Genomic DNA, 25,438 nt, shown 5'->3' on the forward strand with positions numbered 1-25,438 from the left:
GGCATGCCTCGAGACATCCTGTATGCATGCGTATTCCAAGACACGATCGTACCTGTCTCAGCTGTGTCACTTCTCCCTTGGCAGATGTCTCAGGTGTCGGACTTCCCCTGGCGTTGTCTCAGCCTTTCCCCCTGGCGATGTCTCAGTCTCGCAAACGACCGGTGCTGCTTTCGGAGCCTTTGATGACTGACGGCTGGTGCATGCTGGATAGACTTTCACCAGACAACCTCAACCACGCGACATCCCTGCGGTTCTAAATCTGAACCATACGAGTAAGCACCTTAACTTTGTGCAAACTCAGCCAGCAAACTCTGGCCATCCGAGATAAACCTCCAACCGAAGGGGCCTGTCTTTCGGTACACCAGGGTCACATTCGATGACTTTTCATCGCTCCCTCCATTACCAGGTGGTGAAATGCCAAGAATGAGTAGGTATTTGTCCCGGACAGGCAGCGATTGAACCATAAGGCATCCAGCTATCATGGCATGAAGAGCATATGGTGGCATTCGAATCAGCGTCTTGTTGTGGTCGATGGGGGTCTCGACAAGTTCTCGGCGATGATTCCATCGGGGCCTGCAGCGGGTGAGACAATCCCAACCTTATACCGTTGCAACCGGCCCAGCTCGGGCTCTACACAGCACGGGCTGTCACTCGGAATGCAACCATCTGCCCGGTCTTCCCTAGTCTTCACGCGATCATGGATCGAAAACTTGCTTTGCCAAGTCTGGCCTCCACGGGGGCTCCGGTCAATGTATGACGTCAGCACATCCGGGCTGCTCTGTTCGGACGATGTCTCTGGCAAGCATGACAGCCCTGAGCAAACGACTGCGTTCGGAGGGATTCTTCTGAGTACAGAGTTCAGATAATAGCCATTTCAGCCGGTGCGGGTATTGCTGGTCTCAGCTGCTCGGTGCGTTGCGATAGCGGCGCGAGCAAGTAGCCAGGCCGGTCCGTCACATCATCATATACGTCCCGGTTCTACGTCACGACCGACCAGGCTGAAATAGGAGATCCGCTAGAAAGTCGATCCGATGCAACGATCGGGTTCTCGACCGCAGGAAACCTTGGGAAATCCGGGTTGGGCGGATGCTGCATCCACATTCTTACTTCCGTTTCCGGGGCGCCGTTCCATCGCGCGACGGATCGACGACTGGGATCAGTCCCACGCTGAAGAAAGCTTAACGGGAGCCAAATCTGAAGGACCCGCTGGCCGTCGTTCCAACTATCTGACGATTAAACTTTGCCCTGTCACAGGAATTCTCGCGTGCCTGTCGGCCAAGGGCACGCTTCCGCGGACTCCAGTTCCACCCGCGAAGGTTGCAATCGTCTGATAGACTGGCAGTTGCGATTATTGCCTAGATGCACCAAGATCTTGCATGCATGAATTTTACTGGCCGGTGACAGCGCCTGGACAATGGCTCTTGCTCAGCCGGTTGCATGACGCATTGAGGCCATGTCTTGGAGTCGCTTCGGGACGTCATCATATGGATCGTATATAATCCCAATGTCCGTATAAGTAACCGTCGCCGACTATTCACGGCCCGAGTTCGCTTTTCCTATTCTCTTGGCCGAATGTCTGGATTTCCGCCATATTACCACCCCCAACATCCCTCCACGCACTTCACCTCGAGACACCATGGGGGTCGATCATCTCCAGCCGGGCGAGGAGCGCCAAATTGATTACCATCCCCCGATGAACGTAGCGTTGGCGACGCCTATGTTCATTCTCGCCGGGGCTTTTTTCGTTCTCTTCGTGGGTCGTAGTCTGATACGACTGCACCATCGCCGGCGTCTGCATCAAATCTTACAAACCGACAGCCAGGAAAAGTTCGAACGAAGCAGCGCGCTCTCCGCCAGTCTCAACAAGCATGTGTTCTACGCGCCGTTACTATCCGTACGCCATAGTCGCTACTTCCGGCTCGGAGAGAATATCCACATGGGCATCATTCCGCTGCGGCTGGAGGCGGTTTTGCTAACCGCGTATATCTTGATCAATATTGTGTTCTTCTTTGTGCTGGTCGACTGGGGGAAAGACTGGGATGAGGTGGTATTCCAATTCCAATATTCGGCGGGCAGCATGGCCGTGTTGAACTTGCCGGCGCTGGTTCTGGCTGCGGGCCGAAACAACCCCCTGGTGCCTCTGCTGGGGATCAAGTTTGACTGCTTCAATTTGATGCATCGTTGGGTCGGGCGGACCATCATTATGGCGGGACTCGTCCACACCATTTCCGCCGTGGTCATGAAAGAGCATGAAGGTGGGTCACTACCAATATATTGAGGATCGAATTAATGATCGATAGAGGGCGGTTTGGCCGCGGCTACGAAGCTCATCTGGAATACCAAATTCTTCATCTGCGGTTTAGTGGTGAGTTGCTTGCCGAGTTGTTGCGACACACTGTTAATAGTATGTGGATAGGCGATCTTTGCGTTTGCGACAATCCTACTACAGTCCACGTCACCCGTTCGACATGCATTCTACGAAGCCTTCCTCCACACGCACATTCTTTTGGCTATTATGGCATTTGTGGGCTTATGGTACCACCTGGAGGGCATGTCGCAGCAGAACGCTCTACTTGTTACGCTGGTTCTTTGGGGGTTTGATGTAAGATCCTTCAGTTTATCGGCAACCGCGTCCCCTGCTAATAGCATCAGAGAGCAACCCGACTGGCATGTGTCATCTGGCGCAACGTGGGCAAGCACCGCACCAAGGCCACGGTGGAATTACTCCCAGGCGATGTGGCACGCGTCAACGTCAGCCTGGCGCGGCCGTGGAGTTTCCAGGCTGGACAGTATATGTATCTGTATATGCCTTCTCTGGGGTTGTGGACCTCGCATCCGTTCTCGGTGGCCTGGACGGCGACCGGGGAGACTGGACTCGCCGAAAAGCGCAGCTCACAAGATTCCACCAATCGTCTGGTGGGGGAGTCACAGCAGACCACGATGTCTTTCTTGATCAAACGCCGTGATGGATTCACCAGCCGGTTATTGCGGAAGGTGTGCACCTCCACGGAGCGGAGATTCAGCGCGATCGCGCTTGCGGAAGGGCCGTTCGGTATGATTTTACCTGTAACTAGTTATTGCCAATGGGATGCTAATGGAACAGGGGGCTTGGAATCGCTCAATTCCTATGGAACCGTGCTTCTCGTTGCCGGCGGCATTGGCATCACGCATCCGATGTCCTACATCTATGAGTTTGTGAACAAGTTTGCATCCCGATCGACAGCCGTCCGACGAGTGACCCTCGTGTGGGTGGTTCGCAGCTTAGGTACGTGGCTTGAGCATCGACAAGGCATGACTGACATCAGTAGACCATCTCTCCTGGATCCAGCCCTGGATGGCATCCTTGTTCCACCACCCCGCTTTACAAGACGCCAGCGTACCGAAACAAGAGTCATACTTTGAGGTTCCTGACTTCTCCCTATCGATCCAGGTGTATCTGAGTACGCGCGAGTGCAGTCCCGAAGATTACTCCCCGGCGGAATCGCCGTGGGCCATTGCGGCTCCGTCCCGGGTTCCGATCAGTATCAACAGCGGGAAGCCGTGTTTCCGCGAGCTGCTGGAGCTGGAGATGGCGCAGCAGGTTGGGGCCATGGCGGTCAGTGTGTGCGGACCGGGAGCATTGGGCGACGATTTGCGACAGGTGGTCCGGGAGAAGCAGGGGGTGAAAAAGGTGGATTTGTACGAGGAGACCTTTTCGTGGTGATACTTCAGTTTTTTACCTTCTCGTGTGTTATGCTTAATATATATTCACATGCCGTTCTGAATGTTCTATACTTAGTATCAACTACCACCCATCTACCTACCATGCTTTCCATTACAACTTACTACTAGTACTACTAGTGGTACCACCACCACCACCACCCCCCGCTCCCTCAATCAAATGCAAATTCACCGGCGTCACCGCCCTCCCCCTGACCAAAAACCCCTCAATATTCTCCATCGCCAACCTCTCAAATCCGACATGCGTATCCACCGTCCCCCCCGCATTATGACTCAACATCATCACCTTCGCATTCCCCGCCAACCTCGGATGCACATACGGTTCATTCGCATGCACATCCAACCCCACGCCCCCCACCTGCCCACTCTCCACCGCCTCCACCAACGCCTCCTCATCCACCAACCCACCCCTCGCCACATTCACAAACCTCGCCCCGCGCTTCATCTTCCCAAACATTTCCCCATCCATTAACCTCCGCCCCGTGAACGGCGTCGCCACAACCACGCAATCCACCGCCCCTAATAACCCCTCCAACGTGGGCATATACGTGGCATTCACGGCCCTCTCCATCTCGGTCGACTTGCGAATGAGATCATGGTACAGGATGCGCATCCCGAACGCGGCGTGGACTTTCCGGGCGATGGTGTAGCCGATTGCGCCGAGGCCAATGATGCCGAGGGTTTGGGTCCGGGGGTTTCGGGCTGTGAGGGGGGCGTGGGTGTGCGCGTCGAGGAATTGCGTACTGTTTAGAGAGTGTGCGGCCGTGTGGCTCCAGCGGAGATTGCGGAAGACGGAGAGGATGAGGAAGAGGGTGGTGTCTGCGACACTTTCGGAGGATGCGGCGGCGCCGTTGCAGTAGATTATTCCTGATTCCATTGTTAGTGTTGTTAGGGTTGGTGGGGGGATAGGGGGATAGTCTGGGGTAGTCTGGGGTATAGATATTGCGGGAACTAGTTAGGCATGGGGGGGGATACACACCATACTTGGCAAAAACATCCACATCGACCCAATCATACCCCGCCCCTGCAGAAGCCATAATCTTGACCGAGGACGGCAGTAACGAGATCAATTCCTCATCCCAACGACCCATTTCGCCGCCCGTGTTCCAGAAGGGTCGGAAGATGGCGTCAAAGTCCCCCCAGCGATGTTCTTTCAGGGCTTGTTTGAAGGCAGGGCGGTCCCGTTCGGCGGCGGGGGGTCGGATGATGTCGAATTGAGAGGCGAAGCGCGTGTACATGGCGTGGTTGTATTTGATGGGGTCGCCGAGGTGGAGGATTTTGTGTTTGGGCATGGTGGGTATGTTTAGAGCGATTGGATTGAAACTGAGGTGAGTTGAATTGATTGAACTGGTTTGAGTGCAATTGGATTGGAATTTCATTATGGGCTGAGGTATACTTATAGGGATGTAGGTGTGGGTGTGGCCTATTGGGAACTTTGTATCCGTCAATTGCCGTCAAAGCCCGATGCAGAAATCCGAACTGGTTACCCGATCCTTACTTCCTGTAGGACGGAGTTTGAGTTCCAGTAGAATCCTGTTACCGGAAGATAATGCAGCTGTGCAGTGCTGGCTTAATTCAAATGCCTGTTGGCAGAGCTTTATTATCGTCATTTAGTAGAGTTGTCTGTTGGATATAGATCGTGTTTCCACATATGCCTTACGTATCAGGCATATACTGCCAACCTACTTACTAAAATTCTAGAATTGATGATGGGATGTCCTGGCTCGATTCTGTCAGACTATTGAATCCAGAGCAGCCCTCCGGTACTCGCTCTTCCCCACGGCCAACGTCACCACCGATGCAATACTCGCGCCCCCCAGAATATCAAACATAGCCAAGTCCGCCCGCAACTCCCGCGCAAACCAATTCCGCAACTCCACCGCCGCTAACGAGTCGACCCCGTATTGGTGGATCGGCTTGTCCGTGTCGATCTCGTCCACCGGGGTGGACATCATCACCGAGAGTTTCTCCCGCGTCGCGCGCATCGCGATTTCTGCCGCCTCTGTCGTCGACGCAGCTCCCGCAAAGAGCGCCGCGAGATTCGAGTCGTCGGATTTGCCGCTTTCGGCTCCGTTGACTAGGGACAGATGTTGGAAGAGAGGCCGGTCGAGCCAGTCGGCCTTGTGCATTCCCTTTTCTCGCATGGTCGGTGTGATGCCGACGACGACCTGGCTCTCGAGCATGGAGATCTCGTCCCGACTGGGATCGCAGTACGTGTCCAGGACGGCGTGCAGCTCCGATTCGGTGACCTCATCCAGGACGTTGTTGGCCAGGAAGTGATCGCGGCTTTCCGGGTTGTCTTTGAAGTAACCCGCCGTGAGAATGAGTCCCAGGTCCAGCGACACGGCTTTCTCGCCTAGCCCGATTCGATACCGTGCCAGACCGTCTTTGAACGTATTGCCAGCTGCGTACCCAGAATCACTAATTGCTCCAAAAATCCCCGAGACAGACGACATCAGGACGAAAAAGTCCATGCCCCGGGGAAGAAGCTCGTGCAGGTTCCAGGAACCTTGTGCTTTAGGGGTCGTGGTGGATTTCCAGGATTCATAGGTCAGGGTTTCAAAGTTATGAGCCTACATCTTATTAGCTGTTGATCCTTCCTAGACGTGTGGGTAACACTCACAGAGACCACCATCGTTGCCTGCACGCATCCCTTGATCGGAGGCATCAGCTGCCCACAGACCCCAAGCACCGTATGGAGCAGTTCCTTGTTGGTGATATCACACGCGGGAGTCACGACTCGCGCACCTCTTCCTTGCAGCTCCTCCACCAGGCTCCTGGCGTGCGGACTGGCCGGGCCAGATCGCGAGAGCAGGATCAAATTGCGTGCACCCCGCTCCACAAGCCAACGAGCAATACTGCGGCCGAGGCCACCCAGACCGCCAGCAATGACATACGTTGCATCAGCCTGGAAGGAAAAGGACGGCTTGGTGTGAACCACCGTCTGTCATGGTTAGCCAGGTTCACTATATGAGGTAAAATACCTACCATAACCTGGTCCGTTTCTCGCATCTCCAACACCGTTTTCCCCGAGTTCTTCCCAGTCTGCATCTGCCGGAATACCTGTTCAATCTCTGCGATACCTCGAACCTGCAACGGATGCACAAGCGATAATTTCCCTTCTTCAAGCAGAGAGAACACCTTCTCCAAAGCTGCACTGATGATATGTGGTCGGTCGATCGCCATCCCAGCCAGATCAATGGCCGTAAAACTCACATTCCGCTCAAACTGGAGCATCGGGAGACTCGAATTGGATAGAATATCGTTCTTTCCGATTTCCACAAAGCGCCCGTACGGCGCAACGGATTCCCACGATGCAATCAAACCATCGCCGGATAGCGAATTGAGAACAACGTCTACGCCTCTCTCCGCAGTGAGACGTCGGATTCCCTTGGCAAATAGAGTATTCCGACTGGAGAAGATATGCTCGGCCGGGATGTGGTAACGGTCTATCAAGAGCTGCTTCTTCTCTTCGGTCGACACGGTTGTATACACCGTTGCTCCTAGGTATTGAGCCACTTGTATCGCGGCTTGTCCGGTCCCACCCGCTCCCGAATGAATCAGAATTGATTCGCCTGCTTCAAGGCCTGCGATTTTGTTCAGGGTGATCCACGCGGTTGCGTATGCTACGGGAATAGAGGCAGCAGTTGAGAATGACATCTTTTCATCCCGGATCTTCACGACGGGCATGTCCTCTTCCACACGGACATAACTCGCATAGCGGCTGGGACGAAAGGCAACAACTCTGTCGCCGAGCTGGAACTTCCGACACGAAGGCCCAACCTGGACTACTTCGCCGGCAAACTCAGCTCCCAGGGTATCGCTTTCCAGCCTGCCTAACGCAACGAGCACGTCACGAAAGTTCAGTCCCACGGCGTGGACTTTGATCTGTATTTCTTTCGGTCCAAGCGGTTTGTCAAGGGATCGGTCTTCAATAAAATGAAGGGTGTTCAGGAGGCCAGGCGATCCGATGCTCAGCCTCAACGATGGGCCGGAGCCATATGGTTTCGTTTCTCTCCGCTGTGGGAGAATCTTCCTGGCTACTTCTTGAGACAAAGGTCTGGCTGGGACTAGACGACTGACGTGAAGTATGCCGTCGATTTCGGTATACTCCGTATCTGAATCCCTGTTTGTATCAACAGCGACGGAGCGCACGATCTTGAGAATCTGCTCGCTCTGGTGTTCTCTGGAAGTGCTTGGCTCAAGTGCCAACGTTGTCAGTCGTGCTCGGTACATCTCCCCAGTGAGTACCCGGAAAAGCCCATCCACAAGTCGGTATTTCGGAAAAGGCTGATGCCCTCCGCCTTCGCTGACCCAGATGAGGTTCCTCGTAGATGCCACCAGCCCTTGCAAGGCTTCGTACTCTGATTTGTCCATGTTGTATAAGAAGGGGACCGTTGATTCCAACAAACAGATGTCCAGGACGTCTGATGATAGCTCTCTGTTCAGAGTGTCACTCAAAGATCTCTGGGTGATGTCGGAAATTCCAACCCCCCGGAGACAATCAGACAATGTCACCGCCAAGTCAGCCTGCATCTGAACTTTTGGGTCAATGATAATATTCACTGCCATACTTCCAGTAGTCCGAGGAGCGAGGGCAGTCGACACGATCATGCTGCCTTCGCGACACACTTCATCGTTGTAATCATCAATTACCAGGTCGCAGCCTGAGAAACCAGTCTCTACCAACAGCTCTCCCCATTTCTCAGAACTTATACAAGGACTCTTTTGCCGGTACGACTCCGTTCCTGTTGTTGTTAGCGACGTAATCGGGGCTCGGGCACACGAGCCTACCTCGCCACCATCCATCCAGCAGACCAAAGATAAGATTGGTTCGGATTGAATGCAGATTGGTAATTTCAAAAAGAAGCAGCTTCCCACCACTAGCATACAGTCAGCACATCTGTGTATCTAGCGTTGCATCACGTACACTTTCAACAACTTCCGGACATTTCGCAAACTAGCAGACAAGTCCGCCGTTGCATGCAATACCTAACAAGTCAACATACAGCCAAGCTGTTAGATGTCCGACCTTACCAGGAATGCAACAACCATATCATAAGTCCCACACTCGAACCCCTGTACTTCAGGGTCTTGCTCAATATCAAGCACCTTGAACCGCATGTGCTGACCTTCTGCTGCAAACAGGTTCTGGGCGCCAGGGAAAAAGGAACTCGAGATGTCGGTAAAGTCCCATCGACTGTACCGACGCAGACTAGTCCCCGATTCGAAGTCCATGGTCAATGCCTTTAGACAAGCGTCAGTCATGGCCCCAGTTCCAGCTCCTATTTCCAAGATCTTCATCTGCGGGTTTTTATGGACCATCTCGCCAATCAACTTTTCTAGCCGTGATGTAATTCGGGCAGTGCGAAGCTGGATGCCGTCCGTGAGAAAGTCATATATAGGAAATAGGTTCATTGGTCAAACTTACCATCTCATAATAAACATCCGCAAGCAGGTTGTTTGAGAACAGATGAGCTAGTGGATCACTTATGAAGCCTGCCAGATCCCGGCATACTATGCTCACGAGGAGGCCTCGCTTGCTGCCAGTCTCGACTCGTTCCTGTAGCATTCTGATATAATCATCATCGTTCATGCGGTCCTTCCATTCCTTGGTGCTAAATCGGGACAGCCCAAGATCAAGTTCTCTTTTATAATCCAGTGCCCAGTCAACGTACTTGTTGGAATGGAGTGGAAGGCGTTGCCTATCCTCCTCGCGAACCGAGGCCGCATATCTACTGATGTAGATTGTTGCGAGAAAGTCAAGCTCTGTGAAGTTCCGTACCGGCTCTGTAATCTCTGATTCGTAGACCCCATAGAGGTTCCAAGCCTCGTCACTGGTTAGCAGGTCAAGGTCAGGCTTCCGCTCAATATAGTGGCAAAGATTATCCGTCTTGAACTGATCTGTGATGACTGTCTTCTCCGCGCCTGCAATGGCTGTTACTTTCAACCCCTCGAGTGTCAGAAGAGCTTTGGATGCAGCTGTATCCACCGCTGTCATGGAGTAGTGTGTATAACCCACGGCCGATTGACTGCAAACCGCATATGCTTTGACAATATTTGCAGATGGGTAGCTGAGGCCACCGGTGTTGGACAACCAAAGTCGGTCAATCCTAGTTGGAACAGCCACGTTTGTCACACGCCGGCCTAGATCCGTTTCCAAACCGGCCGCCATTTGAATAATCGCATCCAGGGTTGTGGGGTGAATCGTGTGAGCCGGATAAGTCCCGGGACCACTGGCAACTGTCGGTTGGAATGTCCGAATGTCCGAGATGATGTTCTTTCTGTCTCCATAGCCGATTCTTTGCATTGCGGCAAATTCAGGGCCGTATTGGTATCCAGAAAGGCGAAGGAGCTTGTAGAACTCTTCCGCATTAACGGATGATGTGCATGCCTGTGCTGCATCACTGTATTTCTCTAAAAGATAGCTCTCCCACGCGTTCTCTTCCCGGAAGTTTGCATCTAGACCTCCGTCCTTGGCTTCGTAAAGGGCTTGGATGGATCCAGAGCTGTTCTCCACCCAGGACTCATTGTCGTAAGTGTATATGCGGTACTCATACCAGCCGGTCGCATCCGCCTTTCCATCTTTTATCCGCTTTAGGTGAACGTTGACCTCGATTCCTTCTGCATGGGTGGGGATTTGTAAAGCGGACAAGAACACGGCATCCCGGACATTGAAGCCTACGATAAGCCGGTCCGGATCAGCCAGTTGCTTGACAGCTTCTATTGCCATGACCACCATGCCTGCACCAGGATACAAAATAGTGTTGTTGATCTTATGGTCCTGCACCCAGGGCATATCAGAGACTCGGATGATGTTCCTCCAGCTGGCCTCCATCGGATTTCCATTGGGCTCAGGTGTACCAAGCAGCTCGAGATAACCACATCGACGGAACCTGTATCCTTTGCTCAAGCGGCTTTCATGCCAGTAAGATGTAGAGTGATTAAAGGGATACTCGGGTAGGTCACCTAGCACACGAGCCTTCACCTCACCGTCTTGATTTATCGACGATAACCTGACCGGATATCCGCTGCAGTGGAGACGACCGGCGGCTTCCATGACGCATTCCAGGGCAGAACGGTTGCGCATGAGCAAGGGAACATAGGAGACTTTGTCGTTCTTTTTAACAGCGTTGACAATATCTCGACATGGCCCTTGCAGCGCAGAATGTGGGCCAATCTCCAATAGATGATTAATTGCAACGGTGCGGCGGTGACTGCCATCAATCTTCTTGGAGGCCTTGCCGGTTTGGGAACACAAATAGCTCACTGCATCATGGAATAGCACAGGTGAGACCATGTTATTGACCCAGTATTCCGGCTCCACTAGTCGCTCGTTGGATACCAAAGTCCCGGTAACTGAAGATACCATGAACGGTGGTTTTCTTCTTCTTTTGCTTGACGCTTCCAGGTTGCCAAGAGCGGTATAGTACCTCTCTGACACCTCGCGCATCTGAAATGAGTGGTAGGCAACATTGACAACCAACTTCCGGGCAAATATATTATCGCGATTAAGCAAGTCCTGCAACGCGTCGATCTGCTGCAGCTCCCCGGATATTGTGATGCTCCGAGGGCTATTAACGCAAGCGACAACAACCTTCAATGCTTCGAACTGGGAGGCAAGTGCATCCAAATATGTCTGCACCTCTTCCTTTGACAGACCCACAGCAAGCATACCTCCTTTCATGTCGCTAGATCGCCCCAGAAGTCCGGCTAAATAGCCTCTATAGTATGCGGTCTTCAATGCGGAGTGTTTCGATAACGCCCCAGAGCAGTATCTGTAGCCACAAAAGCTTAGAGACAGTACAAATAAATGCGAGTAAAACTTACGCAGCAGCAATCTCGCCAGACGAATGACCAACCACCGCAGCAGGCGCAATGTCCCAGCTTTCAAGCAGGTCGACCAAGGCGATCTGAAGTGCTGTGCAGAGTGGCTGGCCATACACTGGATCATTCACATTTGACTCCAGCCCTGGCTTGCGTAGTTCCTCTATTTGGAAATCTTAGGACATGACAAAGATGATAGCCTCTCCCACTTACCTAGAACATCCCACTCACATCCGAGCTCTTTGAAGTATATACCTGACTCAGACAGGCTACTCGTGAAAACTTCATAGTGGTCTATAAGCTCGCGGCCCATCGCGTACCACTGGGCTCCTTGCTATTTACCGTTAGCGCGCCCTAGAAAATATGTAAATGTGGTCCTTACTCCAGTAAAGACAAACGCCAGGTGTGGCGAATTGATGCATAGAGTAGCTGGGGCAAACTGCAGTGCCAAATTCGGAACAGGTGCCGCTGGTTTCGCAACAACAAAAGTCCTCCACGCCCAATGGCTCCGCCTGTCGCATAGAGTGTATGCGAGGTCCCTCATGTAAGCTTCTGTTTCTGTTATTGATAACTTCGAAAAGTACGAGCTCCAGGTTTCTGCAATCCGTGAGATTCCTGCTTTGTCTGCAGCTGACCACACGAGCAGCCTTGGATCTGTATTGCATTCACAGAGGCTGTCATGATTAGAGCCGTTCACTTGAGAGAGACGAGAATTACTATCGTCAGCCTTGTCATGACCATTCACCTGCAGCGTGCCATTGACCTGAGGTATCACGACAGTTTCATGTTGACCTTTCTCATAACCCAACAAACGAAGGGAATTGCAAGCATCATCAAGCACAATATGACTATTTGCCCCGCCAAAGCCAAAAGAGCTCACAGATGCTCGTCGTAGTCCAGGAGTAGGCCAGGCAATAGCGCTTTTTAGTATCTGTATAGCAATTAGCCTGGGCATGATCATATCATCGATAGCCTCTTGCCTTCAGTTTCAAGTAATCCTCGTCGATCTGGGAATTTGTGTTCTGCAAATTGCTGCTATTCGGTGGAATGATGCCATTCTCCAATACAAGGACTGTCTTGATGAAGCCAGCAATTCCACTAGCCCCTTCCAAATGGCCGATATTTGATTTGACAGACCCTCTGATTTGGCTTAGTAACCTCACCAGTACTCTAGATGTCAGATACTTACAGGTATAAAGGCGCATCTCCCGATCTATACGCACGAAATGCCGTGCCAATAGCTCGAGCCTCGATAGGATCACCTATCGGCGTTCCTAGTGCACGTTGAGAAGTCTATATGCGATTTGGTTGCCTTGGACGCTCTCACCTGTCCCATGTGCTTCAAAGTACCTGGTGGTGTTCATATCAAGTCCGGCCTTTCGATAAGTGTCTTGAATCAAACGGACCTGTGCGTCCTTGCTCGGTTGCAGAATTCCCGGTGTTTTCCCATCCTGGTTAGAACTGGATGACCGGATGACAGCCCTAACAGTGTCTCCAGCCGATATGGCGTCGTCAAGCCGTTTAATGATCACGGCACCGACACCCTCACCTCTAGCATATCCATTTGCTCGGCTATCAAAACTATAACAGTGGCTATCGCGTGACAATAGCCCAAGGTTGTCCAGGCCAATTGTCATCTCTGGAGCTAGTATTACATTACAGCCAATAGCGACGCCCTATTCATACCATGTCAGTAAGTCTACCAGGTATGTGCTTCACAGAGGGGAAGGATTAAGCACCATAGTAGCGTCACCACCCCATATAGATTGGCAGGCTAGATCTACCGCCATGAGACTGCTCGAACACGCCGTATCAATAGTCGCACTAGGACCTAAGAAGTCGAAGAACCAACTGACGCGGTTGGCGATCATATTCCGGCCGCTGCCCGCGGTAGCAGTCTTGGGCACATTGAGCGGATCCTTCATCTGAAGCATGTGGTAATCGCTGCAGAAGGAGCCTGCAAATACACTAGTTTTTGAACGTGCAACCTGTTCGACTGGTAGTCCAGCATTTTCCAGTGCACGATATACCGTCTCCAACGCGAGGCGCTGCTGAGGGTCCATGGCCTTTGCATCGGCATCACTCATTCCAAAGAATGGGGCGTCAAAAAGCCCAAGGTCTTCTTTGAGGAAATGAGCTCCACGGCAGGAGATACTGTGCAGCCGGTCTCGGTCGGCATCGTGATGAGCGTTGATATTCATCCGATCCTTGGGAAATTCTCCAGAGGCACATCGGCCTTGGACCAGCATATCCCAAAACGCTTCAGGTGATGTTGCATCTTGAGGAAACTTCAGTGAGATTCCGATCACAGCTAAAGGAGCAACACCGCCCTCCCCAAGGGCACTATAGGCCGTACTGTTGGAAGATGGGCATTCCATGAAAACAATTTGTGACAATCGCAAAGTTGACCAACAAAGAGGTAATCATCCCGCTCCGTCTGAACTAAACAAGAAGGCAAAGCACCTAATATTATATCCAGTATGAGTAATACAACTCTGGAATCGAGCTTCTGCGCTAGAGCATTGCCTCGCGATGAACTTCCGCGGAACATAACTCAAATCATGAAAGCAACCAAGCCCGAAGGATGTTCTCAGCTAGCCAGTGCAAATTCCATAGCTCCTTCAGGATCGTTGATTGGGCACCTGTACTATCGGCCTAGTGATCCTTCTCCGATCTAAGAGGCGATATGCAAGGAGGACGGATAGACGGGCCAACATGCCTGGTTGGGGGCCAGGGACCAGGCATCCACGGCCACTGTCAGCTTTTTGGCCCCGCCATTCCTGCCCTCGGCAGGGTGAATTATGGCCTGTCTGCTTGCGCATCTCTGCGCCCAGCCTAATCTCGGAGATCATGTGTCAAAAGCAATACGGCATGTGCCACTATTGGAACCGACTTTCCCCGTAAGGTGTGATAGGAACAATAGATTGATGCAACTACCCTCCCGCACCAAATCTTCTTCACGGCGAGGTTGAGTAGTCCCGGAAATGGAGGAGGCTCAAAGCGTACTGGGATAAATTGTTGCGATAATCCAGTGCGTAAATACGAGCATCCCTGACAATTTGCATTGCTTGACATTCGAGATGCGCATCCTTTGGTATCGCCAGTGAAGCCTGCTGCTATCTCTCAAGTCGTGTATACTAACTTCAATTCAGTTTACATGGAGCAGGTACCAACTCTCGGGTGAGTGACTGTCCTTGCTGGCGATCGCATATTCACATGGTCTGGTGCGCTAATTTCAACCCCTCGCCATCAAGATATTCGAGATTCAGACGGCGGCTATTCGGTATGAGCTCGGTGATAATCACACCTATGATTTTGTCGAGGGAACGATTCCTTCCACAATGTACCCGGGTAGAGTAGCAGGCGAACAGACCCCTCCCGAGATGTCGGCTAAAGGTTGGCACAGGTGTGGATGTAGTGGCCTGGAAAGACGAACCCGTGTACGCCTACTTCGACGAGCATCATCCTGAAAGCGGGTTCGCAGCCTACCATTACTTGGAGGAGTACCTCCATGACGAGGGCCCCTATGATGGGGTCATCGCATTCAGCCAAGCAGGCACGATGATCCTCACGTACCTCATCCATCTCGCCAAGAAGGATCCCCGGGCTGAAATGCCATTCAAGTTTGCAATTATCCTTTCCATCACTCACCCCCCACTGGACTATCAAGAGCTTCAGAAAGGTCGTGTGATGGCCATCGATCTCGAGGGTACAGCAGGCATTATCCCGATCCCAACTGCCCATATTTGGGGCTCACTTGATGAGGCCGCCAGCCAGGTTGCCACGTCAAATAGTGTCTGCAAGGCTGATGTTAGATGGGTTTATGTCCATGGCCGAGGGCATGAGGTTCCCGGCGCCGGGTCCAAGGACGATGTTACGCAAACGGTCAATATTATTCGCAGAGCCGTCGACGCCGCATCCAACCAATAACAAGGCCGACTACCGTAAAGGGGAATGCACTGCGGATCGCCACACTATGTATGTATCGATATCAATAGGTCCGGGAATGCAGGAGGTCATAGCATCTGAGGACGCCCAACGAACTGCTACTGTTGATCTTTGGATCCGTCACCACATTAAAGGCATCGTAATCCTAAATTCACTTTTATTATTCAATCACCTCACGACTAATCGATATGTGAGTCGTATGAATATTTGAGTATTTTCCTCAGTTTCGCAATGGGTAACTCTCGGTTGGATGTCTCGAGTACCGAGTCTCCTAATTTACCGGCTGCGGCTGGGGAGTCATTGTCTTCGGGTTGCAAAGCTCCTGAGCGAAATGATAATATTGGTTCCTCAATCTCCGAGCCGGGGAGTTCTTCTCCGCAATATCTGCACGGGCTTCGACTATGGATTGTAGGCTCCAGGTAAGCGGGCGCGATCACTTCCCCGACCTAGAATGGCAAAAAGGGATTTCTAATGCTGCTTGTTGGGGACAGCATTGCGTTGAGTCTCTTTCTAGCCACAGCCGAGATCACGATAATCAGCACATCCCTCGTCACCATTAATGAACATCTTGAAGGCGGGGAACAAAGTACTTGGATCATCACATCTTACCTGTTAGCTTTCACCGGATTTCTTGCCACTTGGGCTAAATGCAGCGATGCGTTTGGTCTCAAGTCAGCCTTGCTTAGCTCCCTGCTCCTGTTCATTGCTTTTTCCGGGGGGTGTGGTGCCGCCCAATCCATCGACCAACTGTAAGTAAGCTTTCCCACTTTGCGACTCGACTTTTTTTAATACATACGCGAAGCATCATCTGTCGCGCTTTTCAGGGAGTTGGTGGCTCAGGGGTTTTTTCCTTGGGCCTCTTCAGCGTGGTCCGCATCGTACCTCCCGAAAAATATGACACTGCCAGCGCTGTTGGATCCGGCGTGCTCACTTTGGCCCTTATCTTGGGTTCATTAATCGGGGGCGGAATAAGCAGATCCGGCGCTTGGCGCTGGATTTTCCTCTTCAAGTAAGCAAGAGAGTGTTCTATACACGTTTCGTCATTCGGGTGCTAATTGTAACAATTAGTGTGCCCGCCGGAGGATTGTCATGGATCGTGCTCTGCCTCCTCGTTCCGAGGAACTTCGCTAGGACGGTCATGACTCGCCGATCTGACGGGCTTGTCCGTCATGCGCGGACCCAACTGCAAGAATTCCTAGCTCAAGCAGACTCCGTAGGATGTCTGCTGCTTCTTGGTTTCTCCATGCTTTTCGTGGCCGCCTTGGAAGAAGCCAATGTGCGGTACGCCTGGTCATCCGGGATCATCATCGGCTTATTAGCCGGCTCAGGTGTGCTTCTGGCGGCCTTTCTGGGTTGGGAGTGGACCCTTAGTACCCGGAAGCACATGCGCATGGAGCCAATGCTCCCGTGGCAGTTGTTCAAAAGCCGAGTAGTGTTGGGAATTATCCTGTCAGTGGGGACTCCTCGTCTATCCCCCCAGGGTCACTTGGTTACCTTTGCTGACCATAGACGAGAATTAATTCAACATCGCAGTGGCTTTTTCCTAACAGGACCAGCCGTCACTATCCTGTACATCGAGCTTCCCCAGAGGTTCCAAACCGTGAATAACTTTAGCGCAATAGAGGCGGGCGTAAGAGTGCTCGCCTTTGGGGCCGGATCCCCTGTGGGGGCCATTTGCTGCACCATCCTGGCTGGTCGTTTAGGCACTCCATTTGTATATCTGACTCTTGTTGGGTCCGTGCTGCAGATTGTGGGGGCGTTCCTGCTCTCTTCCGTCCCCGCCACGGTGGATGCCTGGCCGGGTGAGTATGGGTACATGGCTTTGACCGGCCTTGGAACAGGAATCTCCATCGCGGCTCTGTACATGGCGCTTCCGATCGTGGTCGGCGAGCGTGATCAAGGTACGTCCAACAACATTGAGCATCTAGTACGTACACCCCTCTGTCAAATTTGCTGACAGACAAAGCCATTGCAATGGGCCTGACACTCCAAGCGCGAATGCTGGGTGCGTCATTAGGCGTTGCTGTTGTCAATAGCATTCTAGTCAATTACGTCAAAGGTCATCTTCCACCCATCGAGGCCGCAGCAGATCCAAACCACCTTGCCGGGTTACCAGTGGAAATTCAGGATACGATTCGCGCAGTGTATGCATCTGGATATAATCGCCAAATGTACGCAGTCGGGGCATGTGGAGCAGCGCAGCTGGTTGCTGTAGTGTTGATGTGGAAGAAAGACCAAGTCCGGTTTGTTCGTCAAGTGAAAGTGAACGGGGCGCTGGGCCACGAGACCGAACTGGAGCCTGGGAGCCTGGCAACCTAGTTGACCAGGCACCTATTTGAGCCTACTTACGTTGTACAGAAAGGCCTGATGTCGATCAAATTCGCTGACCCAGAAAACAGATTCTTACTAGCTGTCTGTGTAAGTATCTTGGCCTTCTATAAGAGACACTAGTGATAAGTTCCTTTGACATTTTCTTGTTACATATGATAGCTTTCATTGCGACAGGATTTGGAAAGTAACCACATAGCGGGGTCTATTTGGAAGCAGTCATCTATATGGGAAAATCGCAACAATTATGCAAGAACACCAATACCCCTCGTGATCTCTCATCGCATCGCTCCTCCCTCCCGCAATGCCCATCGCACCAGTTCCTCCAGATTGTTGGTCACTTCCCTTGTGCGAGGGATTTCATGACCTCCGCCATGATCATACAGCTTCCTTTTTGCTGGATCACAGGCCTGTGACAGTTGAATGCCAGCAGACCATCGCGGGTCCTTCTCCCCATATACATGCACTGTCGGGATATTTATTTGAGCTTCCGAAGGCGTGATCTCTTTCCGCACATCTTCCACAGACGCAGTGAACGCACCCTCCCCCTGCCAACGTGCCGAGCCCTGTGCTAGAATCGCGGAGGCATCTGCCTGTGCCGCTAGTGCCCTGCGAGTCACAATATCCTTATGCCACACCTCAGGGGCAATTTTATATCCCACCTTTTCCATAACCTTCAGCGGAACCCCGGCGCAAATGAAGATGGCGGTCTTGAATGGCAGCGGTCGGCTTGGCTCTTCAAACCGATGTAACAGAGAAAAGGTTGAGCCAACGGCGCATCCCTGCGAGAACATCATGAGGGCATCGTAGGGGCCATTGGTGTCAAGATAATTCTGGAGCCAGTCGCGACTGCGCAGGACTGCCTCGATGGTGTCTTCTTCCCAGAAGGAGTAGAAGGGCGGCGGGTAGAAAAGATCGATCCCCGGGGCTGGGTCTGATTCATAGAATCCATCGACGAATTCGAAGTCGATATCCAAATCCGATAGTCGAGCACGAAGCGCAGCTAAGGGGAATCATTCTAGGTCAGCAACAGAAGTTGGGACGGGAGGTGGATGTGTGACAGACAGGTTTGGGATTTGAAAATGGCGCCGCTGGTGCCTTTACCGTGTAGACAAAGGACCCTCATTGTGACTGTCTTTCTGTCTAGAGGTAATTTTCAGGCATAGGAGGAGGTAGAATCGAGAGAGGGGCACACAGGGCGCGGTAGGAACACTGCCCCACTACAGGTGCAGGTGCAGCATAAGCAAGGATCGAGGGACACCTTGGCCTGAAAACAAGGCACGCTGGCTCCTATCGGAATCCGGAGTGTTTTTGGTGGGAAAGGTATGTAATCTCCTCTACCAGACTATGGCATATATTGAGACAGACATAGATACAGATACTACTCCAGCGATGGTAGATCTAAGATCCACTGCGGGCCGGTTCCGGAGAAGGCACATGGAGTCTTGATAATATTCAGTCCGGGATCCAGGGGGATGACGGGACTATTGGGGATGTCTTCTATTGAGACCAGTGTGTAACAGCAATGTAACCCCAAAGAGGGCAGATGGGTGTCCAACCTCCGACCAACATAGCCTTGGAACCTCAAAATGATCCGGCCTTTCGCTTCTATAGTGAACATCGCATTCTTTCTATAACCAGCGTCCAGTGTTCTATCTGGAGTCTCGCAAGTCTCAACGACGAGGCTCTCGAGATCCCTTTTTATGGTACGTCGGAACTCTCGTCACGCCAACAGAATTGAGTCGCCCGGTGATCAGTCAAATATAGGATTGTATGATAAAGCGCGCCTCTATAATTCCATGAGCGAAGGCAATACAGCCGTCGGCCTCTTAGGTCAATGCAGTGAAGATGCAGGATATATCAGTCCAACTCTACTAATGCTGCTGAGAAATGCAAGATGATGTTTTTTTTTTCACGTTGTACAGATGTTCTCGAACGATATGCCAATGGGACATCCTCAAGTTGTAAAAGTTACAATATTTTAGGTTGGGCAGTGTCGTAGGCAAGGCACCCATCACTTTATCAAATAGCGCATGAAGAGGTTGATGATGTGCACCAACTTTCTAGTCCTAACAACTTTAATATAAACTCGAATTATTATTTCAAGAATCCGATCAGTCCCAGTCAGATAGCTACAAGGTACCAGACATGAAGCTGCAACCTGGAGCTGAGGATTATTCAATAGGCAAGGGACTCCACCAATCAGAAGTTAGCCCGCACTCAGGCTCCGCGGCCAAAAAATTCCAAGCGGAACCTGTGAAGCTCCCGAGCCCATAGGATCACCTTCTCTCATAGCATTGTGATACACTCGCTCGACCTGATTTACTCTACTCATTTATCATAGTATCCTGCCCATCGACATACTTGTTACGCCATAATGGTCGGGCCCGCTGCTACCCTCACTCCTCTAGCTCGTGCCGACGGCTCAGCTTCCTATCAGTGTCCCTCGACCGGATCCAACATCCTGGGATCTGTCAATGCGCCCGTCGAACTTCCCGGACGCCGAGATGCTCTAAAGCCGGAGGAGGCGACCGTGGAAGTATTTGTCAAACCGGGTACTGCCCCCGCTGGTGTTGGTGAACGTTATGTGGAAGGTATCATCAAGGGAGTCCTCGGACGATTGATCTTGGGACGAGAGAGGGGCTACCCCCGGCGTGGTGTCGTGGTTACGCTGGCCACGGTAGGTGGTGACAGTGTGGGTAGAGGGGACTCGGTAAGAACATTTGACAATCCCAGACAGCGTCTTCAATGGTGAGTAATGGTGGCTAACGCATTGATGTGAATCCACAGTATCTCACTCTCCTGCCCGCGCTCCTCCATACTGCGCTTCTGGCACTGCTATCGGCTTCTGTTCCCTTATCCATGACTTTCTCTGCGACTGTTTTGGCCGTAAGCGATTCGGGAGAAATCATCCGCGAACCTTCGACAGAACAAGCAGCTGCAGCGAAATCCCTCCACGTCCTAGCATTCTCGTCCAAGGGCCACCTGTTGTTGAATGAGAGCCAAGGGGCTTTTGACTTCGAGACGTGGGAAAAGGTTCACCAGCGCGCGTTGGCTATCTGCCACGGCACATCGGCGATTGGCAGCGACGGAGACGTTGCTATGGTTGAAGATGTGGATGGTCAGCCCCTGGAGGGTACTATCCGGGAGACTATTGAGGATCAGGTCCACCGTGACTACGCTTGGAAGATCGATGCGGTTTGATCGTCCAGCCTAGACGACGACATTAATTCAGTCGCGACGGGCGGCTACGGTCACCGGCGGTCGCTCTCACGAGATCGCTGTCCATTGCGGCCGGTATCTCCGGGCGGTTTTCACTAATATCCCTCAGAGGCGGCCATTCGAAGGAGGATTCCTCATCGCACCAGGCTCCAGATACTTGTGTTGGTGTGCACGGGACATTCTTGGCGACCGTCGAGGGACTGGTTCTATGACATTCCACTGGTGGATACGACGGATAAACATTGTGGGAGAATCTCATCGCGGCAACCCAAGAAGGAGACTGGTCCACGACGAGGGACGTGCACTAAGGAAGTTGACCATCTTCCGTTAATTGGATGTCTCGGACGAGGGACATTCTCTGCGATAAGGCAACCATCCAGACCAAGCCACATGGGGGATGCAATCTACGGGATATTAATAGAAAGCGAGCTTTTTTAGTCCCATTGAGTTATGCATGTGGACTTTGAAATATCATGGAATTGTGGAAAGAAAACATGGGGGGAATGTATGGCATCCCCTGTACTCCGTACCGTGTACGGAGTCGGAGTAGTAGCTCGTAATCTACCTCCTCTAGTGTAGGAGGGGAACAGACAGACACAGGCATGCGCACATCTGTCCGCAACCTCAGCTGAAAGGAGTTGAGTGACGGGAAAATATGAGAATCAACCGGATCAGCACCAATGGCGCCCCCTTGCACATGGCTTCGTGATGTGTAATGTGTGATAAGCGTCTACCGGCATGGGGGGCTGGACGCTTGGACTAGCCCGACTCCGGCCAGGAAAAGGAGGGCAGAGGGAATTGGTTCGGTAAATACGGACCAGTCCAGGTTGCATGCATCCTCTCCCTTTTGTCATCTTTACCCACATTGTTTTTTTGTCATCCGCGGAGACCCCTAACGTCATCCTTTCCCAGCTTCTTTCATCGTCTTTCTACGGAGTACTCCGTATGCGTTCCGTGGCTACAAGATGATCGTTCGCGAGGAGCTGACAGTCTGACACTGGGGACTTCTGATTTTGCGGAGTTAACTGCCGCCCGATTGGGGGAGAAGAGGGGGGATCTCCGTCTTCACGATGACGGTCACCCGCCTTAATTAATAAGGGAGTGGAAGCCTATCGAAGTTCGACCAGGAGACTAGATTAAGATGATTGTGGACAGGCCCAGAGAAATGCCTTAGCCTGGCCAATGGTCAGGGCCGCCGTGAACCTTGGGGTGGATTACGCTGGACGGCCGCCCGCCCCAAACCCCGTTACATCCGAACGGCCTTCGCAGTCCCCCGGCGTTTTTCCTTTCCGTCTCCAGCATATTCCATCATTATCGCAACCCTTTCCCTGTGTCTCCGTCTGACTGAACCAACCAGCTCCTGCATCGCACAAGCGGCCTCTCCATATATCTGCCCATGGCTTCCTCCCCGCTAAACCATGGCCCGATGAACCCTTCCTCGTCTTCCAGATCGCTGCCCTCGACTGGCCCTTTGCCGTCGCCCTCAGCATCGTCGCCCTCACCACCTGCGCCGTCCTCCGCAGCCCCACCGCTATCAGATCCTCCGGCGCGCCCTTCTCCTCCTCATCGCTCGGCCACCGTGGGAGCATCGCTCCTCCGCGAGTATGCCTTGCACATAGATCCTTCCCACACTACCAACGATATTCACGCGGGCGATTCTGCTCCCGGGACTGCCGACCTGGGTTTGGAGTCTGTTCAGAAATCGGACATTCCCCGGGAGGAGGCTGCTGTCGCACCGTCTCCGACACCCCCCTCTCTGCCACGCCGGCAGACGGCCACCCTGACTGGCCATCATCGAAACGCGTTATCCAGTGATTCAATCCCTCGTCAAACCCTCCTAAAAGCCCTCGCGTCACGACCATCGATGTGTAACCACCAAAGCTCAAACATGCCGCTGGCGGCCACTTTGGGGCTTCTCAATGCCAACCCTACATCCGACGAAACCGAGCGCCGGTCGAGCAATTCCTCATCACAAATGCTGTCAGCAGCTCTATCCAATATCCAGCTAGGAACATACCTGGACCGTGCTCCCGCCACGGCCCGGCTAGTCATGCAATCCCCGTGCTTCTTCCATCAACGGTTCGACGATGCGGTAAACATCCAGAAAGTATTGGAAGAGATTGCGGACGATGAGTGGCTATCGCACTCGCGTTTGGTACAAACAGCGACGGGCGTCCGAGAAGTATCCAAACAATTGCAGCGGAGACCCATCAAACGCGCCGTGAGGAATGTCATGATCGTCACCAAGGCGCGGGATAACAGTCTGGTACACCTGACACGGGAATTGGCGGAGTGGCTCCTCTCCACCCCCCGCTACGGAAACGACATCGGTGTGAATGTTTATATCGATGCCAAGCTTCGGAACTCGAAACGATTCGATGCGCCGGGGCTCTTGCAGAAAGAACCCCGATTTGAACATATGCTACGCTACTGGACTCCGGATCTCTGCTGGACGGCACCGGAGAAATTCGATCTGGTACTCACGTTAGGTGGAGATGGGACGGTGCTTTTCACATCGTGGCTCTTCCAACGTATTGTACCGCCCGTCCTCTGCTTTTCTCTCGGGAGCCTTGGGTTCTTAACAAACTTCGAGTTCGAGAACTACAAGTCTCACCTGAACGCAGTGATGGGGGATGTCGGTATGCGGGTGAACCTGCGGATGCGGTTTACCTGTACGGTCTTCCGCAAAGACCGGAGCAAAGGCGCTGAAGCTGGTGCCGTCGAGGAAGGGGAGCAGTTCGAGGTGCTGAACGAACTGGTGATTGATCGAGGGCCGTCGCCATATGTGTCCAACCTGGAACTGTATGCGGATAATGATCTGCTCACCGTGGTGCAAGCGGATGGGTGCATTTTCTCTACCCCCACAGGTATGTGTTACGCCAAGCCGACCGGTTCAACCAGCGACTGACATGTGTTTCAGGTTCCACGGCATACTCACTGTCCGCGGGCGGTTCTTTGATTCACCCCTCTATCCCTGGCATACTTCTGACCCCAATCTGTCCACATACTCTCTCTTTCCGTCCAATGGTTCTCTCAGATTCGCTTCTCCTTCGGATCGCTGTTCCCGCTGGGTCCCGGTCGACCGCGTACTGCTCGTTCGACGGAAAGGGCCGTGTGGAACTGCGCCAGGGCGACTACGTTACCGTCGAAGCCAGCCAATACCCCTTCCCGACCGTGGTGGCCGGCAGTGGGGAATGGTTTGAGAGCGTTCAGCGCGCGCTCCGATGGAACACCCGGGGTGCCGTGCAGAAGAGCTGGCATAGCGCATCCGACACGGGCCTGGACCCGGCCGAGGACGAGGAAGAGGAATGGGACATTGACACGGATGCCGGGTTAACCGGGACCGACAGTGGACTGGGAGTCAGCGAGGACGGCGACACGGGGTCGATCGGTCCTCTGAAGCGCCAAATGAGCATGTTCAGCATGTAGGCTGCCTTGCTCCGACCCCTCTTTCTGGGGTTCTTCTCTTTTCGGATTTACTTTTATCTTTTCGTCCCAGGTGCGACACTGGCTGGCGCACGGGCGTACCATTCTCGTTCCACGGAACAGCGCCACTTCTTCTTGGCTATAGCGACATTTGATAGACTGGGACATGGTCGGTTATCATGGGAACTCTAGAGACTATATACTACATTTCGGGAAGACTCGATGGCCGGGGCGTTAGACGGCTGGCAATTAGAGAATCGGAGACTGTCCAGACCAATGCAGTGAGCATTGCGGACCAGCAACCATAACATTCCAACATCATTACACCATAGACATCTTATCGTAGACTCAAACTCAAGATTATAATCTAATCTACCCACCCATACTACCAATCACAAGACTCAGCCAACAACGCCGCCAACTCCTCCAAATACTTCTTATCCTCGTCATCAAACCCATCCGGCTCCGCACAATCCACATCGATAATCGCAACCGTCTACCCAACACATTAGCCACCCAAAACAAAACTCCCCAAAAAGAAAAGAAGAGTACTCACCTCTCCCCGCACCAAAACCGGCACAACAATCTCACTCCGACTACTCGCATCACAGGCAATATGGCCCGGAAACTCCAACACATCCGGCACAACCACCGCCTCGCGTTTCTCGGCCGCCGTGCCGCACACGCCCCGCCCGAAGCGAATCTCCTGACATGCGGGACGACCTTGGAAGGGACCGAGGAGGAGGATGGGTTTGGAGGGGGTGGTGGTGGTGGTGGTGGAGGGTTTCAGGGAAGGGAATTTGTCCTGGCGGATGTAGAAGCCGGCCCAGTTGACGGAGGAGGAGGGGGCGGGGAGAGCGGCGTAGGCGTGCCAGAGGAGGGAGGCGACGTTGGAGAAGTTGCTGTATTGTTGTTGGTGGGTTGGTATGGGTTGGTTGGGGTTTGAACTTGGGGTGGGAGGAAGTGC

General features: G+C 52.7%; 10 protein-coding genes across 10 annotated transcripts; 6 read left to right on the forward strand and 4 right to left on the reverse strand.

Annotated features, from left to right (window-relative positions):
• The first annotated feature begins 371 nt into the window (after window positions 1-371).
• On the forward strand, window positions 372-949 carry BO80DRAFT_250573 (uncharacterized protein). The gene has a single exon (XM_025714636.1). It carries the CDS (start codon window positions 486-488, stop codon window positions 864-866), a length of 381 nt encoding a protein of 126 aa, XP_025570076.1. The 5' UTR covers window positions 372-485; the 3' UTR covers window positions 867-949.
• Window positions 950-1,484: 535 nt separating this feature from the next.
• On the forward strand, window positions 1,485-3,792 carry BO80DRAFT_250586 (ferric reductase family protein). Its single transcript, XM_025714637.1, has 6 exons — window positions 1,485-2,255; window positions 2,301-2,365; window positions 2,417-2,602; window positions 2,653-3,052; window positions 3,104-3,265; window positions 3,309-3,792. Exons 1-6 carry the CDS (start codon window positions 1,637-1,639, stop codon window positions 3,701-3,703), a joined length of 1,827 nt encoding a protein of 608 aa, XP_025570077.1. The 5' UTR covers window positions 1,485-1,636; the 3' UTR covers window positions 3,704-3,792.
• Window positions 3,793-3,814: 22 nt separating this feature from the next.
• BO80DRAFT_469181 (D-mandelate dehydrogenase-like dehydrogenase) lies at window positions 3,815-5,068 on the reverse strand (the record flags this gene model as incomplete). The annotated part of the gene is made up of 2 exons (XM_025722990.1): window positions 4,700-5,068; window positions 3,815-4,587 (listed from the first exon to the last, which is right to left on the reverse strand). Exons 1-2 carry the CDS (start codon window positions 5,010-5,012, stop codon window positions 3,815-3,817), a joined length of 1,086 nt encoding a protein of 361 aa, XP_025570078.1. The 5' UTR covers window positions 5,013-5,068.
• A 341-nt stretch (window positions 5,069-5,409) lies between these two features.
• Window positions 5,410-14,046, reverse strand: BO80DRAFT_250774 (type I polyketide synthase). Its single transcript, XM_025714640.1, has 14 exons — window positions 13,287-14,046; window positions 12,875-13,223; window positions 12,737-12,821; window positions 12,528-12,687; window positions 11,930-12,478; window positions 11,761-11,881; window positions 11,551-11,710; window positions 9,152-11,498; window positions 8,758-9,093; window positions 8,651-8,712; window positions 8,515-8,603; window positions 6,709-8,468; window positions 6,344-6,664; window positions 5,410-6,293 (listed from the first exon to the last, which is right to left on the reverse strand). Exons 1-14 carry the CDS (start codon window positions 13,923-13,925, stop codon window positions 5,454-5,456), a joined length of 7,818 nt encoding a protein of 2,605 aa, XP_025570079.1. The 5' UTR covers window positions 13,926-14,046; the 3' UTR covers window positions 5,410-5,453.
• A 443-nt stretch (window positions 14,047-14,489) lies between these two features.
• Window positions 14,490-15,557, forward strand: BO80DRAFT_429684 (uncharacterized protein). Its single transcript, XM_025720529.1, has 4 exons — window positions 14,490-14,641; window positions 14,700-14,727; window positions 14,802-14,898; window positions 14,954-15,557. The coding sequence occupies exons 1-4, from the start codon at window positions 14,628-14,630 to the stop codon at window positions 15,475-15,477; spliced, it is 663 nt and encodes a 220-aa protein (XP_025570080.1). The 5' UTR covers window positions 14,490-14,627; the 3' UTR covers window positions 15,478-15,557.
• A 147-nt stretch (window positions 15,558-15,704) lies between these two features.
• On the forward strand, window positions 15,705-17,939 carry BO80DRAFT_393406 (MFS general substrate transporter). The gene is made up of 6 exons (XM_025717250.1): window positions 15,705-15,914; window positions 15,987-16,244; window positions 16,298-16,504; window positions 16,564-16,944; window positions 17,029-17,396; window positions 17,462-17,939. The coding sequence occupies exons 1-6, from the start codon at window positions 15,727-15,729 to the stop codon at window positions 17,812-17,814; spliced, it is 1,755 nt and encodes a 584-aa protein (XP_025570081.1). The 5' UTR covers window positions 15,705-15,726; the 3' UTR covers window positions 17,815-17,939.
• Window positions 17,940-17,945: 6 nt separating this feature from the next.
• BO80DRAFT_393410 (putative EF-hand calcium-binding domain protein) lies at window positions 17,946-19,013 on the reverse strand. Its single transcript, XM_025717251.1, has 2 exons — window positions 18,889-19,013; window positions 17,946-18,826 (listed from the first exon to the last, which is right to left on the reverse strand). The coding sequence occupies exons 1-2, from the start codon at window positions 18,947-18,949 to the stop codon at window positions 18,102-18,104; spliced, it is 786 nt and encodes a 261-aa protein (XP_025570082.1). The 5' UTR covers window positions 18,950-19,013; the 3' UTR covers window positions 17,946-18,101.
• A 1,187-nt stretch (window positions 19,014-20,200) lies between these two features.
• Window positions 20,201-21,027, forward strand: BO80DRAFT_368031 (putative exosome complex subunit Rrp46; the record flags this gene model as incomplete). The annotated part of the gene is made up of 2 exons (XM_025716317.1): window positions 20,201-20,536; window positions 20,614-21,027. The coding sequence occupies 2 exons, from the start codon at window positions 20,201-20,203 to the stop codon at window positions 21,025-21,027; spliced, it is 750 nt and encodes a 249-aa protein (XP_025570083.1).
• Window positions 21,028-22,045: 1,018 nt separating this feature from the next.
• On the forward strand, window positions 22,046-24,727 carry BO80DRAFT_250718 (putative NAD+ kinase Utr1). Its single transcript, XM_025714639.1, has 2 exons — window positions 22,046-23,912; window positions 23,966-24,727. Exons 1-2 carry the CDS (start codon window positions 22,442-22,444, stop codon window positions 24,472-24,474), a joined length of 1,980 nt encoding a protein of 659 aa, XP_025570084.1. The 5' UTR covers window positions 22,046-22,441; the 3' UTR covers window positions 24,475-24,727.
• Window positions 24,728-24,856: 129 nt separating this feature from the next.
• Window positions 24,857-25,375, reverse strand: BO80DRAFT_368030 (GAF domain-containing protein; the record flags this gene model as incomplete). The annotated part of the gene is made up of 2 exons (XM_025716316.1): window positions 24,857-24,967; window positions 25,028-25,375. Coding segments are annotated over 2 exons (459 nt in total), but the record flags the coding sequence as incomplete, so codon positions are not given.
• Window positions 25,376-25,438: the final 63 nt, after the last annotated feature.

Source organism: Aspergillus ibericus (genome assembly GCF_003184845.1).
Source record: "Aspergillus ibericus CBS 121593 unplaced genomic scaffold BO80scaffold_68, whole genome shotgun sequence".
NCBI lineage: Eukaryota > Fungi > Ascomycota > Eurotiomycetes > Eurotiales > Aspergillaceae > Aspergillus > Aspergillus ibericus.

Coding starts and splice junctions, on each gene's coding strand:
- BO80DRAFT_250573 (XM_025714636.1), top strand. CDS start 486: ATGAAGAGCATATGGTGGCATTCGAATCAGCGTCTTGTTGTGGTCGAT.
- BO80DRAFT_250586 (XM_025714637.1), top strand. CDS start 1,637: ATGGGGGTCGATCATCTCCAGCCGGGCGAGGAGCGCCAAATTGATTAC. Junction 2,603..2,652: donor TGGTTCTTTGGGGGTTTGAT/GTAAGATCCTTC, acceptor TAATAGCATCAG/AGAGCAACCCGACTGGCATG. Junction 3,266..3,308: donor GTGGGTGGTTCGCAGCTTAG/GTACGTGGCTTG, acceptor TGACATCAGTAG/ACCATCTCTCCTGGATCCAG.
- BO80DRAFT_250774 (XM_025714640.1), bottom strand. CDS start 13,925: ATGGAATGCCCATCTTCCAACAGTACGGCCTATAGTGCCCTTGGGGAG. Junction 13,224..13,286: donor GGGGTGGTGACGCTACTATG/GTGCTTAATCCT, acceptor TGGTATGAATAG/GGCGTCGCTATTGGCTGTAA. Junction 11,711..11,760: donor ATGTGAGTGGGATGTTCTAG/GTAAGTGGGAGA, acceptor ATTTCCAAATAG/AGGAACTACGCAAGCCAGGG.
- BO80DRAFT_429684 (XM_025720529.1), top strand. Junction 14,728..14,801: donor GAGCAGGTACCAACTCTCGG/GTGAGTGACTGT, acceptor CTCGCCATCAAG/ATATTCGAGATTCAGACGGC. Junction 14,899..14,953: donor TCCTTCCACAATGTACCCGG/GTAGAGTAGCAG, acceptor AGGTTGGCACAG/GTGTGGATGTAGTGGCCTGG.
- BO80DRAFT_393406 (XM_025717250.1), top strand. CDS start 15,727: ATGGGTAACTCTCGGTTGGATGTCTCGAGTACCGAGTCTCCTAATTTA. Junction 16,505..16,563: donor CGCTGGATTTTCCTCTTCAA/GTAAGCAAGAGA, acceptor TGTAACAATTAG/TGTGCCCGCCGGAGGATTGT. Junction 17,397..17,461: donor GGTCGGCGAGCGTGATCAAG/GTACGTCCAACA, acceptor TGACAGACAAAG/CCATTGCAATGGGCCTGACA.
- BO80DRAFT_393410 (XM_025717251.1), bottom strand. CDS start 18,949: ATGAGGGTCCTTTGTCTACACGGTAAAGGCACCAGCGGCGCCATTTTC. Junction 18,827..18,888: donor CATTTTCAAATCCCAAACCT/GTCTGTCACACA, acceptor GATTCCCCTTAG/CTGCGCTTCGTGCTCGACTA.
- BO80DRAFT_250718 (XM_025714639.1), top strand. CDS start 22,442: ATGGCTTCCTCCCCGCTAAACCATGGCCCGATGAACCCTTCCTCGTCT. Junction 23,913..23,965: donor CATTTTCTCTACCCCCACAG/GTATGTGTTACG, acceptor CATGTGTTTCAG/GTTCCACGGCATACTCACTG.